The 16,507-nt window shown below is 40.6% G+C and overlaps 1 protein-coding gene across 6 annotated transcripts in view; it reads left to right on the forward strand.

Moving 5' to 3' along the window:
• Window positions 1–16,507, forward strand: part of arhgap9 (Rho GTPase activating protein 9) — a 160,925-nt gene that overhangs the window by 67,598 nt on the left and 76,820 nt on the right. For all 6 annotated transcript variants that reach the window (XM_061886590.1, XM_061886609.1, XM_061886599.1 and 3 more), the window contains 2 exons: window positions 7,375–7,629; window positions 16,347–16,436. In XM_061886590.1, coding sequence (XP_061742574.1) covers window positions 7,375–7,629; window positions 16,347–16,436 — 345 coding nt within the window. The remainder of the gene's footprint in view (window positions 1–7,374; window positions 7,630–16,346; window positions 16,437–16,507) is intronic.

Raw genomic sequence — 16,507 nt, forward strand, 5'->3', positions numbered from 1 at the left:
CACCCCCACCAAGAGGTTCCGCAGCCTCCGAAGCAGAACCTCCAGGTTCTGTAACAGCTTCTTCCCTCAGGCCATCAGACTTAATATTTTCTTAGGAAATATTAATTATATACTAAACATAAAAATTCATATTTTAGTGAGCGCACTCTGAATTGTGTCACCCGTTTTTTATATATTTTATTACTAAAATAAACTTAAAATATTTAAATCCAACCATAACTTCAATTGAGGCAGTTTCAACATTGAAATCAATGATTCCAAACATCCTTTTTTATTGTTTTAATGGATTCATTTAATTGAAATAAATGCATGTTGTTAAAATATAAAAAGACAGAATACGTGCGCTCTTCAGCATGCACTGCAACATGTGTGTCTACAATAATCCTTCCATAGTATCAGTCATGCCAGTGATGACGTCAGGGCATCCCAGAGTTACATCAGAGACAAGGCATTATTCTTTCTCTCTATCTCCATCTCCATCTCTCCATCTCTCTCTCTGTCTCTCTCTCTCTCCTCAAACTGAACCGTGCTTAATCCCAGTAAGCAGGACATGCTTTGGTCTTTATCTTTTCAAATTTATTTTACAAGTGTACTTGTTTTAATTTACAAGTGGAAATACACCACACACTTGGCAAATATATATATATATATATATATATATATATATATATATATATATATATATATATATATATATATATATATATATATATATTTTTTTTATTGGTTATTGTTTTAAAACGCGTAAAGGTGATTCTGACTGAATCCCCTGTACGGCTCCAAAAGTTGCAAGTGCTAGGAGAAGTGGGACTTTCAGTTCAGTTCAGACCCAGTTTCGGTTTATATGGAACATGCATACGATACAATGTAATGCATCGCATATTTCCAGTTGTTTCATTACAGCACATCCGAAAAGGAGTAGGGAGAAGCTGAGTTTATTTAATCCTACCCCTTTTCATACCATTGCAATTTTATCTCATTTCCTTGTTCTCTGTAACAGAACAGTGAATAAATACATAATATACTAGGGCTGGGCAATATGGCCTTTTTTTAAATATCTTGATATTTTTAGGCCATATCATGATACATCATATATAACTGGATATGTTGCCTTAGCCTTGAATTAACACTTGATGCATATAATCACAGCAGTATGATGTGTCTACGATAAAACATTCTTCTTCATACAGCATTAATATATGCTTATTTTAAACTTTCATGCAGAGAGGGAAATCCAAACTAAGTCAATTGACCAAAACTGTATTTATTAAACAGTTATTAAACAGTGGCACAAACATTTATGTCCTTTCCAAAACAGAAAGTGCATGATCGTTAGGGACATTTTAAAACAAGCTATAAGTCCCTTTTTGTGCATGATGTCACTAAGATGACATCAAAACAACACTAAATTAAAGTGAACTTTTTGTACAGAACGCCACTACAATAGTTGAAAACAAATAAAGTGCAATTTTGTGCACTTTATTTAACAAATAAAAATTAGCTGCATAATAGGAAATCAAATTGCTATGTGGTAGGTTACTGTGGACATTAGAGATGCACGGTTTGCGGTCTTATCCGCGGGTCGGGCGGGTGACATGACGAATAAATAGATTTTAAATAAAATCGGGCGGGTGGCGGTTGAACCATTCGGAAATTTTTAATATACATAGATAAGGGTTCGGCCACCTTTACCACTCAAAGAGCCATTTTGACCCGTGACACAAAGTCAGAAAAACAATAGGAGCCGCAAACAATAGGAGCCGCAAACATTCTCGCGAAAATTTGCTGGTGGTCACCCAGTTAACGAGATAAAGGGCGTGCTGTGAAGCCATTGCCTTTGACAATCAGAGATTACAAAGAGAAACATAGCCAGGGCTTGTAATCTCGCTAGAAAGATGTCCAGGCATCGAGTAATTGTCTCTGGCCCCCTGCCTGGGAGAGGCAATGATGAGAGATATAGCAGATTAGTCTCTCTTAACAAGTGGCTGGATAGCTTCTGTAGACAACAGGGATTTACATTTATTGATAATTGGCCCTCTTTCTGGGGCAAACCTGGCTTGCTGAGGAGAGACGACCTTCACCCTAAACAGGAAGGCGCTATCCTCTTGTCTCGGAACATAGATTTCACATTGAGCCACATTTGACTAACTGCACTAGAGCAAGCCCGGTCACAGGCAATTACAGAGCCTGCTAGCCTGGGTATGGAGTCAGTTAAGTTAGAACTAGCCAGCGCTGGATAATCCCTGTACACATAGCAATTTTCTTAGAATAATACACAACTCACATAATGTTTTTTCTGCTATGACTATGACTACGTCAGAGTTAGACATGCGTTCTACTGAGATGGCAAATTATGATGCGTTCAGTTTATCGCAGCACCAAGTAGAAAATCTGAAAATTCCCGTCATATCAATTCCTAGATATGGTCGTAATTATTTTAAGTGCACTGCGCATAATAAACGCAACATTATTAATATTGATACTACGGATAATTTTATCAACAACTCCTTAAAACAGCCCACTACCTATAATATGGGCTTTCTAAACATCAGATCTTTGTCTCCCAAAACGTTATTAGTTAATGAGGTCATTAGAGACAACAACCTTAACGTCATCGGTCTTAGCGAAACCTGGCTTAAACCAGACGACTTTTTTGCGATAAATGAGGCATCTCCTCCTAACTATACGAATGCGCATATTGCCCGTCCCCTTAAAAGGGGAGGGGGGGCGGGTCACACTAATATACAACGAAAACTTTAACTTTAGTCCTAACTTAAATAATAAATGTAAATCGTTTGAGGTGCTTTCTATGAAGTCTGCCACACCGCTGCCTCTGTGCCTGGCTGTTATCTACCGCCCCCCAGGGCCCTATTCGGATTTTATCAGTGAATTCTCAGAGTTTGTTGCTGATCTAGTGACGCACGCCGATAATATAATTATGATGGGGGACTTTAATATCCATATGAATACCCCATTGGACCCACCGTGCATGGCGCTCCAGACTATAATTGATAGCTGTGGTCTTACACAAATAATAAATGAACCGACGCATCGCAGCGGTAATACGATAGACCTAGTGCTTGTCAGAGGTATCACCGTTTCCAAAGTTATGATACTCCCGTGTACTAAAGTAATGTCCGATCATTACCTTATAAAATTCGAAGTTCAGACTCATGTTCGGCAAGATAATAATAATAATAGCTACTATAGCAGCCGCAACATTACTGCTGCCACAACGACGACTTTTGCTGGCCTACTGCCCTCGGTAACGGCACCATTCCCAAAGAATGTGGGCTCTATTGATAACCTCACTAACAACTTTAACAACGCCCTGCGCGAAACCATTGATAGTATAGCACCGCTGAAGTTAAAAAAGGCTCCAAAAAAGCGTACGCCATGGTTTACTGAAGAAACTAGAGCTCAGAAATTATTATGTAGAAAGCTGGAACGCAAAGGGCGCACGACTAAACTTGAGGTGCACCATCAAGCATGGAGTGATAGTTTAATAACTTATAAACGCATGCTTACCTTAGCTAAAACTAATTATTACTCAAATCTCATCCGCCTTAATAAAAACGATCCAAAATTTTTGTTTAGTACAGTAGCATCGCTAACCCAACAAGGGACTCCTTCCAGTAGCTCCACCCATTCGGCAGATGACTTTATGAAGTTCTTTAATAAGAAAATTGAACTTATTAGAAAGGAGATTAAAGACAATGCGTCCAAGCTACAACTGGGTTATATTAACACAGATACGACTGTATATACGGCGGATACTGCAAATATCCAAAATAGTTTCTCTCGTTGTGAGGAAATAACATTAGAAGAATTTTTACAACTTGTAAATGGAATACAACAAACAACATGTCTACTTGACCCACTTCCTGGGAAACTTATCAAGGAGCTGTTTGTATTATTAGGTCCATCAGTGCTAAATATTATAAACCTATCACTTTCCTCGGGCACTGTTCCCCTTGCATTCAAAAAAGCGGTTATTCATCCTCTCCTTAAAAGACCTAACCTCGATCCTGACCTCATGGTAAACTACCGACCGGTGTCTCACCTTCCCTTTATTTCGAAAATCATCGAAAATATTGTTGCAGAGCAGCTAAATGAACACTTAGCGTTTAACAATCTATGTGAAACCTTTCAATCCGGTTTCAGGGCAAATCACTCTACTGAGACAGGCCTCGCAAAAATGACTAATGATCTATTGCTAACGATGGATTCTGATGCGTCATCTATGTTGCTTCTCCTCGATCTTAGCGCTGCTTTCGATACCGTCGATCATAACATTTTATTAGAGCGTATCAAAACACGAATTGGTATGTCAGACTTAGCTCTGTCTTGGTTTAACTCTTATCTTACTGATAGGGTGCAGTGCGTCTCCCATAACAGTATGACCTCCGACTATGTTAAGGTAACGTGTGGAGTTCCCCAGGGTTCGGTCTTTGGCCCTGCACTCTTCAGCATCTACATGCTGCCGCTGGGTGACGTCATACGCAAATACGGTATTAGCTTTCACTGTTATGCTGATGACACCCAACTCTACATGCCCCTGAAGCTGACCAACACGCCGGATTGTAGTCAGTTGGAAGCGTGTCTTAATGAAATCAAACAATGGATGTCCGCTAATTTTTTGCAACTTAACGCCAAAAAAACGGAAATGCTGATTATCGGTCTTGCTAGACACTGACCTCTATTTAATAATACAGCTTTAACATTTGACAACCAAATAATTAACACAAGGTGACTCGGTAAAAAATCTGGGTATTATGTTCGACCCAACTCTCTCCTTTGAGGCACACATTAAAAGCGTTACTAAAACGGCCTTCTTTCATCTCCGTAATATCGCTAAAATTCGCTCCATTTTGTCGACTAAAGACGGCGAGATCATTATCCATGCGTTTGGTACGTCTCGTCTCGATTACTGTAACGTATTATTTTTGGGTTTCCCCATGTCTAGCATTAAAAGATTACAGTTGGTACAAAATGCAGCTGCTAGACTTTTGACAAGAACAAGAAAGTTTGATCATATTACGCCTGTACTGGCTCACCTGCACTGGCTTCCTGTGCACTTAAGATGTGACTTTAAGGTTTTACTACTTAGGTATTAAATACTACACGGTCTAGCTCCATCCTATCTTGCCGATTGTATTGTACCATATGTCCCGGCAAGAAATCTGCGTTCAAAAGACTCCGGCTTATTAGTGATTCCTAAAGCCCAAAAAAAGTCTGCGGGCTATAGAGCGTTTTCCGTTCGGGCTCCAGTACTCTGGAATGCCCTCCCGGTAACAGTTCGAGATGCTACCTCAGTAGAAGCATTTAAGTCTCACCTTAAACCTCATCTGTATACTGTAGCCTTTAAATAGACCTCCTTTTTGGACCAGTTGATCTGCCGCTTCTTTTCTTTTTCTCCTATGTCCCCCCCTCCCTTGTGGAGGGGGTCCGGTCCGATGACCATGGATGAAGTACTGGCTGTCCAGAGTCGAGACCCAGGATGGACCGCTCGTCGGGACCCAGGATGGACCGCTCGCCTGTGTATCGGTTGGGGACATCTCTATGCTGCTGATCCGCCTCCGCTTGGGATGGTTTCCTGTGGACGGGACTCTCGCTGCTGTCTTGGATCCGCTTTGAACTGAACGCTCGCGGCTGTGTTGGAGCCACTGTGGATCGAACTTTCACAGTATCATGTTAGACCCGCTCGACATCCATTACTTTCGGTCTCCTAGAGGGGGCGGGGGGTGGATGTTGCCCACATCTGAGGTCCTCTCCAAGGTTTTCATAGTCAGCATTGTCACTGGCTTCCCACTGGATGTGAATTCTCCCTTCCCACTGGGTGTGAGTTTTCTTTGCCCTTTTGTGGGTTCTTCCGAGGATGTCGTAGTCGTAATGGTTTGTACCGTCCTTTGGGACATTTGTGATTTAGGGCTATATAAATAAACATTGATTGATTGATTGATTGATTTCCTACAACACGTGCTATCTGCTTGCCAGTCCAGCAGCATGTTGTTTGTGGATTACGCAGATACATGCACATGACTGCATGGCATACTGGGTGACACAGAGTACACTGATGGTTGTGATATAAACAATTTTAACACTCTTACCATAATGCACCACACTATGAAGCCACACCAAACAAGAATGACTAACACATTTCGGGAGAACATCCTCACAGTAAAACAACATAAACGCAACATAACAATTACCCAGAATCCTTTGCATCCACTATTCTTCCTGACTATATTATACACCCCACTAGCACTAAACCCCAACACCCCCCACCCCCGTGAATGAAGGATTTGATCATGTTCATCAGTCAACTCAATGGTGTTCATTTTCAATCTATCCAGATAGAAAAATATCAAAATCAAATTACAGTATGGCATGTATGTAGTTTGATCATTTTCAGTCCACCCCAGGGCAGCTGTGGCTACTGATGTAGCTTACCACCACCAGGTGTGAAATAATGTTGAGTCCCACTTCTCTGTGAGTGCTTTGAGTGTCTAGAAAAGCGCAATATAAATCTAAGTTATTTTCCTCGATTGATGTACTAACATCATGTGGTTTATTTTGTACATATGTACCATCATCCAGAGATACAAATAATTGCTCTTGCAACATCCAGTAGACACATGTAGAAGAGCTGTTTCTTTCATTCAAAAATTTAAGGTTTATGTGTATACTTAGCAAACTCATACCGCGGGCCGAGTAAAACCTTGTTCACGGGCCTGATCCGGCCCGCGGGCCGTAGGTTTGACACCCCTAATATAGAGCCTACTGACCAACTCTATATCTGTCTGGACTGGAGCCTGCAGTGCCTCAGACTGGATGTCTCTGCAGAGAGTGGTAAGGACTCCTCTTCCTCCTATCCAGGAAATCGCAAAAAGCCGCTGTCTGACCAGGGCTCAGAAAATCTGCAGACTCCTCCCATCCCCACCAAGGACTGTGTTCACTGCTGGACTCTAGAAAGAGGTTCCGCAGCCTCCGTAGCAGAACCTGGGGTTCTGTAACAGCTTCTTCCCTCAGGCCAGCCATCAGACTATTGAACGCATCATAATAATCCCCTCAATTCCCCCCAAAACACGGATTAACTGGCTGCAATACAAAGACGATATAACATACATCCATAAACGTGGATACATATCCAAAAGTGCAATATATTTATCTGTACAGTAATCTATTTATTTATTTTTGCACCTTATTTCTCTTTTATCCTGCACTACAACCAGCTATCTATACTGTTAAATTCAAATTTGAATGACAATAAAAGGAAGCCTAAGTCTAAGTCTAAGTCTGTTAGATTTAGTGCATCGGAAATACTTAAAGCTTTGATACATTTATTGGATTTCTGTCAATTTCTCCCTCTAGGTGCCGACAGAGTCCTACTTATCTCAGCTGTCCTGGCAGGACTCGCCTCTCTACCATCACCCGCAGGCGGAGAGGCGCACCTCGCAGGCTGAGCCTCCAAGCCCGGTGCCTGGTCAGCCTCCCATCCAGGTGGTGGATCTGTGGGAGCAGTATGAGGACCCAGCTTCTCTGAGAAGCTACTATGTCAACAGCATCACCAAGGAGAGATCCTGGAAACCTCCTCGGAGAGCCCGCGGAGGCACCGCCTACAAGCAGGTGCTTCATTCTACTCTTCAATCAATCGGTAACTTGAGAGCGGGATTGACCGAATTCCCTCTAAGGAGAGGTGGAAAACGGGTCAGGGTTTAACAATTGAAGAGTTGTCTCATTTATATGCTTACATAGTTTGACTAAGTCAGCACAAAAGGGATATTTTAAGGCAAAGAACTTAAAAGGAAACTTCACTTAAAAAAAACGGTAACACTTTAGTAAGGGGAACATATTCACCATTAATTAGTTACTTATTAAAGTAACAAAGACTTAATTTAGAGTTATTTGGACACTAGGGAAACAGTTTGGGTTAGGGTTACTAATAAGCAATAATTCTGCGGTTTTTAACAGAAGATTCTAAGTTAATGGCTTACTTATTGTATAATAACTCCATGCAGCATAAGACATTAATAAGTACTTAATTATGACAAATTAAGAGCCAATATGTTACTAATTTGCATGTTAATAAGCAACTAATTAATGGTGAATATGTGTTCCCCATACTAGTGTTACCAAAAAAAAGTTCCCATCATTTCAACTGTAAAACAAATTGTTGGTGCAAGGCGGCTAATGCAGGTAATTGGGATTTATATAGAGTGCTCAAAAAAAACATTCAAAAAGGTCAAAAATGTTCTGTTTACATGCGGCGACCTGCATATTAGCCAAGCTATGGCAGTGTTTGTCAAACTTTTTTGTGCCAAGGCGCACCACCAGTAAATATCATTAAAAAAAAATTAAACTAAGTAGACAGTAAAAAGTTGTTGCCGCAGTTGTTGGATATGACTTTAAAGCATAACCACGAACGCATCAATATAGCTCTTGTCTTAAAGTAGGTGTACTGTCACCAACTGTCACATCACACCCTGACTTGTTTTGACTTTTTTGCTGTTTTCCTGGATGTAGTGTTTTACATCGTCTTGCGCTCCTGTTTTGGCGGCTATTCCGGTTTTGTTGGTATTTTCCTGTAGCAGTTTCATGTCTTCCTTTGAGCGATATTCCCCGCACTTGCTTTGTTTTAACAATCAAGAACATTTAAGTTGTGGCTATCGTTTTTTTGCGTGGACATTGTAGATTTCTCATGTGATGTACGGATGTACTTTGTGGACGCTGTCTGCTCCACACGCTGTAAGTGAAGTGAAGTGAATTATATTTATATAGCGCTTTTTCTCTAGTGACTCAAAGCGCTTTACATAGTGACACCCAATATCTAAGTTACATTTAAACCAGTGTGGGTGGCACTGGGAGCAGGTGGGTAAAGTGTCTTGCCCAAGGACACAACGGCATTAACTAGGATGGCACAAGCGGGAATCGAACCTGTAACCCTCAAGTTGCTGGCACGGCCGCTCTACCAACCGAGCTATGCCGCTAAGTCTTTGCTGTCGTCCAGCATTCTATTTTTGTTTACTTTGTAGCCAGTTCAGTTTTATTTCCGATCTGCATAGCCTTCCCTAAGCTTCAATGCCTTTTCTTTGGGGCACTCACCTTTTGTTTATTTTTGGTTTAAGCATTGGATACCTTTTTACCTGCACTTTGCCTCCCGCTGTCGCCTGCTTATTGTGATCACAACAAACCATCACCGTCTTACACACGTGTTTCCGACATCTACAAAGCAATTAGCTGCCTGCTGCCACCCACTTTTATGTAAGAGTATTACATGGTTACTCTGTCGAGCTCTAAACAGCACAGACACTCAACAACACATCATTTGCAGACTATAATTACTGGTTTGGAAAAAATATGTTTAACCCAAATAGGTGAAATTACATAATCTCCCACGACAACACCCGACTGTATCTCACGGCACACTAGTGGTTGAAAAACACTGAGCTACAGTGTAGCGAGTAGCGACAGTAGCTATGCGCACATGGACACGTGATCGGATTAAAAGCCTAACCTAACTGGAATAAAAATGCTTCATGTAAACATGCCATTTGGAATATTCTAACCCAAAGGGGTCAAAATCCAGGCCCAGGGACCAGAAACTGGCCTGTCACATCATTTCATGTGGCCCACAAAAGCCTGGAAAAAGGGAGGGGATAGAAAGAGAAAAAAAGGAAGACAGAGGGGGAAATTGTGGGGACAAGAAGGGGATTAGACAGAGAGACAAAAACAACAGCAGGAAACACAACAATAACAACAAAAACAACAACAACAATAGAACAACAACAGCACATACAATATGTACAAATGATGGTGAGAGTGATAGCAAAGAAGCAGTTAGCCAAATAAATAATAATACAGAAATGACAATGAGCATTTTTACACTACAACTGGAAGGAAAAAAGGAAAAAATGTGTCTCAATAAAATGCTTCATTTTTTTTTACAAATTTTGACCGAAAAAATAAATACATATCTCTTAAACTGTAATAATATCAAATCATGCCAAATATGTGTTTGTTGGTTTTATTTCAGTCATTTAAGGTCAAACAAAAACAATCAACATAACATTTCAAATAAATAAACAATGAAAAGGAGCTGAAAGAAATAAAACATATAATATCCGCCCCTATAATATTACGTGTACAGAGGGGGAAGAAGACGGCACAGACAGCAGGGACGTTGTTTTATATATTATAAATATTTTGGATTAGCTACACACTTAATTTTCTAATTTTATATCACAATAGAAAAGGAAGTGTGTAGCTAATCCATAATATTTGTGGTGTGCGACTACATGTAGAGATTAACTGATGCTTATTGATAAAAGTGCAGAAGTCCAAGAGCGTCAAGGCAGGCTCAAAGGTCCAGAGACAGGTGTGAGGTCGAGGGCAGTAGTGAGGCGTCAAAGGTCCGTGTCCAGACGGGAGGTCGGGATCTTAAAGGGGCAGCCAAGGAACCAGAGGAGAACACAGGGAGACGAGATACACAGCTCGCAATCAGGGGATTGAGGAACGCTGTGTACTGAGCAGGAGACTACGTTCTGGCCCAGAAAGCAGGTTTGCATTGGCTTAGAAGAAGGCAGGTCTCTCATACATGTCAGGTGTGCAGATTGCTGATTAAATGGCAGCTGCCTGCTGCAGCCGCAGTGGCGCGCTCAGGTGAGCGCTTGGAAGTACGCCAAGCGCAGCGCGCAGATGACAGATGAATTCGCACTGAAGTGCGCCCGGGCCGTGACATATTATTTTATGATAAACTGTATTACAACATATGTTTGTACAGATAAAAAAACTAATCGTTGTATATCTTCTTGTCAACTTTACTTATGATTTCAAAGCCAGTTATCCATCAAATTTGCACATAAAAATATCTATTACTCAAATGCATCGGCAATTGTGAAATAAGATCACGAGGGGATTATAAAGTCACGATTAAAAGTTTACATCCACTTGTAAAGAACATAATGTCATGGCTGTCTTGAGTTTACAATCATTTCTACATCTCTTATTTTTTGTGATAGAGTGATTGGAGCACATACTTGTTGGTCACAAAAAACATTCATGAAGTTTTCTTCTTTTATGAATTTTCTACTGAAAATGTGAGCAAATCTGCTGGGTCAAAAGTATACATACAGCAATGTTAGTATTTGCTTACATGTCCCTTGGCAAGTTTCACTGCTAAAAATGCGCTTTTGGTAGCCATCCACAAGCTTCTGCTTGAATTTTTGACCACTCCTCTTCACAAAATTGGTGCATTTCAGCTAAATTTGTTAGTTTTCTGACATTGACTTGTTTCTTCAGCATTATCTACACCTTTACGCCAGGACTCTGGGAAGACCTTTCGAAAACCTTAATTCTAGCCTGATTTAGCCATCCTTTTACCACTTTTGACGTGGGTTTGGGGTCATTGTTCTGTTGGAACACCCAGCTGTGCCCAAGATCCAACCTCCGGGTTGAGGATTTTAGTTTGTCCTGAAGAATTTGGAGGTAATCCTCCTTTTTCATTATCCCATTTACTCTCTGTAAAGCACCAGTTCTTTTGGCAGCAAAACAGGCTCAGAGCATGATACTATCACCACTATGCTTGACGGTAGGTTTGGTGTTCCTGGGATTAAAGGCCTCACCTTTCATCCTCCAAACATATTGCTGGGTATTGTGGCCAAACAGCTCCATTTTTGTATCATCTGACATCACATGGACAAAGATAAGACATTCTGGAGGAAAGTTCTGCAATCAGATGAAACAAAAATTGAGCTGTTTGGCCACAACACCCAGCAATATGTTTGGAGGAGAAGCTTGTGGATGGCTACCAAAAGCGCCTTATTGCAGTGAAACTTGCCAGGGGACATGTAGGCAAATATTAACATTGCTGTATGTATACTTTTGACCCAGCAGATTTGCTCACATTTTCAGTAGACCCATAATAAATTCATAAAAGAAGCAACATTTATGAATGTTTTCTGTGACCAACAAGAATGTGCTCCAATCACTCTATCACAAAAAATAGAAGTTGTACAAATGATTGGAAACTCATTATGTTCTTTACAACTGTATGTAAACTTTTGATCGCGACTGTATGTGTTCCACCAATGTATTTATTTATTGCATACTTTTATGTTTTATATCCTGGTCTGTAGTTTTTATTTGTTATTTTAAATGATCATACTGCTATCTCCGGTGCTGCTAAACTGTCTCCCTGAAAGCAATGACAATAAAGGGAAATTCATCCATCCATCCATCCATCCATCCATCCATCCATCCATCTTCTTCCGCTTATCCGTTGTCGGGTCACGTGAGCAGCAGCCTAAGCAGGAAAGCCCAGACTTTCCTCTCCTCAGCCACTTCATCCAGCTCTTCTCGGGGTATTCCGAGGCGTTCCCAGGCCAGCCGGGAGACATAGTCTTCCCAACGTGTCCTGGGTCTTCCCCGTGGCCTCCTACCGGTTGGACATGCCCTAAACACCTCCCGCGGGAGGCGTTCGGGTGGCATCCTGATCAGATGCCCGAACCACCTCATCTGGCTCCTCTCCATGTGGAGGCGCAGCGGCTTTACTTTGAGTTCTCCCGGGATGGCAGAGCTTCTCACCATATCTCTAAGGGAGAGCTCCGCCACCCGGCGGAGGAAGCTCATTTTGGCCTTTTGTACCCGTGATCTTGTCCTTTCGGTCATAACCCAAAGCTCATGACCATAGCTGAGGATGGGAACGTAGATCAACCGGTAAATTGAGAGCTTTGCCTTCCGGCTCAGCTCCTTCTTCACCAAAAAAGTATCGATACAGCGTCCGCATTACTGAAGACGCCGCACCGATCCACCTGTCGATCTCACGATACACTCTTCCATCACTCGTGAACAAGACACCTAGGTCTCCTCCCCACCCAGAGATGGCACTCCACCCTTTTCCGGGCGAGAACCATGGACTCGGAATCTGAGGTGCTGATTCTCACCCCGGTTGCTTCACACACGGCTGCGAACCGATCCAGTGAGAGCTGAAGATCCTGGCCAGATGAAGCCATCAGGACCACATCATCTGCAAAAAGCAGAGACCTAATCCTGCAGCCGCCAAACCGGATTCCCTCGACGCCTTGACTGCGCCTAGAATTTCTGTCCATAAAAGGGCAGCCTTGGCGGAGTCCAACCCTCGCTGGAAACGTGTCTGACTTACTGTCGGCAATGCGGACCAAGCTCTGACACTGATCGTACAGGGAGTGAACCGCCACAATCAGACAATCCATTACCCCATACTGTTTGAGCACTCCTCACAGGACTTCCCAAAGGAAGCTGTCGAATGCCGTCCACAAAACACATGTAGACTGGTTGGGCAAACTCCCATGCACCCTCAAGGACCCTGTCGAGAGTAAAGAACTGGTCCACAGTTCCACGACCAGGACAAAAACCTCACTGTTCCTCCTGAATCCGAGGTTCGACTATCAGGCGTAGCCTTCTCTCCAGTACACCTAAATAAACCTTCCCGGGAAGGCTGAGTAGTGTTATCCCACTGTAGTTGGAACACACTTTCCTGTTCCCCTTCGTAAAGAGAGGAACCACCACCCCGGTCCGCCAATCCAGAGGTACCGCCCCCGATGTCCACGCGAAAAGGAAATTCAGTTCCTTTTAATTTATAATCGAACATTTACTTTACAGCGTCAGTAGAAAAAGTTCAAGCTCCTTCTTCTTTATTTTATGGCGGGTCGCAACCAACGTTATTACTGTAGCAGCAGAAGCTAGCTGGTATCTGGTCGGATGAGCAAGACGATGTGTGACGACACCAGAAAAGGAGTTGTTCTGTGCGATACCATCACTTTTTCTAAGGCACATTGATTTTACAAAGTGCACAGCAACGAACACTACTGTTGCTATGTGAAATCAATGTGTCCAGGAAAAAGTAATAGTAATGCTTAAAATGAGCAAAATGCGTAAATATTACATGTTAATTATTAATGTGCCTGTAACTATGTTACATATAAACTTACAGCGTGTTTGTAAGAGTGTTGAAGGTTTTTGGTTGTTTTTAGGGCGCTTTAAAAGCAGAATAGACTGTATGGCCAATACATGCAGTGTTTGACTCCTCTTACTAGCACATTTTTTTTGTTTGTTTAGAATGCACAGGAAAAAGTACATTTCCCCTTTCAGACTAAAGAACTACACTTTTTTTTTTAAAAGTTGCCGATCTTTCACAATCTCAGTGTAAGGCGAGAAACAATGTTTTTTTTTTTTTTCGGTTTTTTCTTTTGTCATAATGCTTAGACTTAGACTTAGACAAACTTTATTGATCCACAAGGGAAATTGTTGCACACAGTAGCTCAGTTACAAAGGATAGAAAGGACAATGCAGGTATTAAGTAGACTAAATATGTACCATAGTAGCAATATATATATATATATATATATATATATATATATATATATATATATATATATATATATATATATATATACATACACATATATGTAGGTGTGGGAAAAAAAATCACAAGACTACTTCATCTCTACAGAACTGTTTCATGAGGGGTTCCCTCAATCATCAGGAGATTTTAATGGAAGCATTCACATACAATGGTTTATATAGGGCACAGAGTGGGTGGGTACAGGCAGGCGTAGGGTGTGGTGATTGGCTCATGTGTTACCTAGGAGGTGTTTCCGTCTGTGGCGGCATGTTGAAATGATTTCACTGCGCTTGTTGAGGGATGACAGATCTGGATGATATATAATAAACAGTTTCTCTTTCAAGCATAGGTTGCATCTTTTATCACCACTGTTGTAAGGTGTGCTGGATGCAAGAATTTGCCATGTTATTGAATATTCAACATTATTGTCTTTGAGGTTCCGAATGTGCTTTCTGAGTTCTGTAGAATTCCGCGAAAGATGATCCAGAAACTTATATTTTAGAGCCTGAGTATGTGAAAGATGACATACAAGTTTTAGACACAAAGTGATAAACAGATCCAGTTTTAATTAAACATTAAGCATCGTGAAGCAGTAATACAAACTTTAAACATAATAAAACAATCACTTTACAATATGTGCTCTCACTCGGATGCTGACTGATGATATGTTCATATCGTCCAGCACAAGACTTGTGTTTCCAATTAGATGGGGAACTCAGCATACAGCTCACTCAGGGCGGAAACAAGCGTCTTTCCATGTCTTTCACACAATGTCCTTGTGTCTAAATTGAATTTCAAAGTAGATCAACTTCTTGGATGAGAGGCTTGACTTCTAATCTAGCGTTAACTTTTCCCAGCAGCTCTGTATTTCTATATAACATCATAAGCTAGTAAGCTCTGTAAACACGGCTTTACTAAAAGATGAGTAAAGAATAATACAAATAAAGTGCAGTTCCCCTTTAAAACAAAGAGCAGCACAATTGTACCTTCAGAAATGACAAGACATGTTGTCACAGCTGGACGCTGGTGCCTGTGGTGACATGTGAGCCTCACATATGGATCAATATGACTTCAATAAAGCCATTTGGAATTTGAGGCTTAGCAGGTTAATTGCTGTACTGTACATAGAAAAGAGAAGTGACATTTCATTATTTAGATGTATACATTTTTCAAGTCTCAACAAAAAGCAATATTTGGACATCAAAATGTCAGCTCCTGCCTGCTTTGTGTTGGTCCACCAGCTTGTAATAGGGAGGATGACATCTCTGCCATTTAATGGTCAAGTCAACACCCTTTTACAGAATATATATATATATATATATATATATATATATATATATATATATGTATATATGTATATGTGTGTGTGTGTATATATATGTGTGTGTGTGTATATATATATATATATATATACATATATACATATGTGTGTGTGTGTATACATTAGTGACGTTCGGTGAGGTTCATGGTGTATATATATATATATATATATATATATATATATATATATGTATATATATATATGTATATATATATATATATATATATATATATATATATATATATATATATATATATATATATATATATATATATATATATATATATATATATATATATATATATAGACCAGGGCTCCCCAAACCAGATCCAGCTCGCTGGTTGTAGTTTGTTATTGTTCTCGTTTTTGCTTTGATTGATTGATTGATTGATTGAAACTTTTATTAGTAGATAGCACAGTACAGTACATATTCCGTACAACTGACCACTAAATGGTAACACCCGAATACGTTTTTTCAATTTCTTTAAGTCGGGGTGCACGTTAATCAATTCATGGTATTCATGCTATTATTATTAATATTATGTTGTTCTTGCAAATATCTTAAATGACAGCACATAAGCATATATGTTAACATTTCTATCATCTGTTTTCAGTGCCACTCATTTTCGGTTTCTCTTTTAGGTCAGTCAGGCGCAAACTAAAACTTTACCCAGAGAAACCAGCCTTCTGTCCCTGCCACTTCCTGCCACTGGCAATGGGACAACGCACAGGGTAAGCCCGCCACATTTCTACCACGCAAAAAAACCCACACACGAGAATTTAAGTCTCTGTTTAGCGACTTA

Source organism: Nerophis ophidion, linkage group LG02, assembly GCF_033978795.1.
Source record: "Nerophis ophidion isolate RoL-2023_Sa linkage group LG02, RoL_Noph_v1.0, whole genome shotgun sequence".
In the NCBI taxonomy this organism is placed as follows: domain Eukaryota; kingdom Metazoa; phylum Chordata; class Actinopteri; order Syngnathiformes; family Syngnathidae; genus Nerophis; species Nerophis ophidion.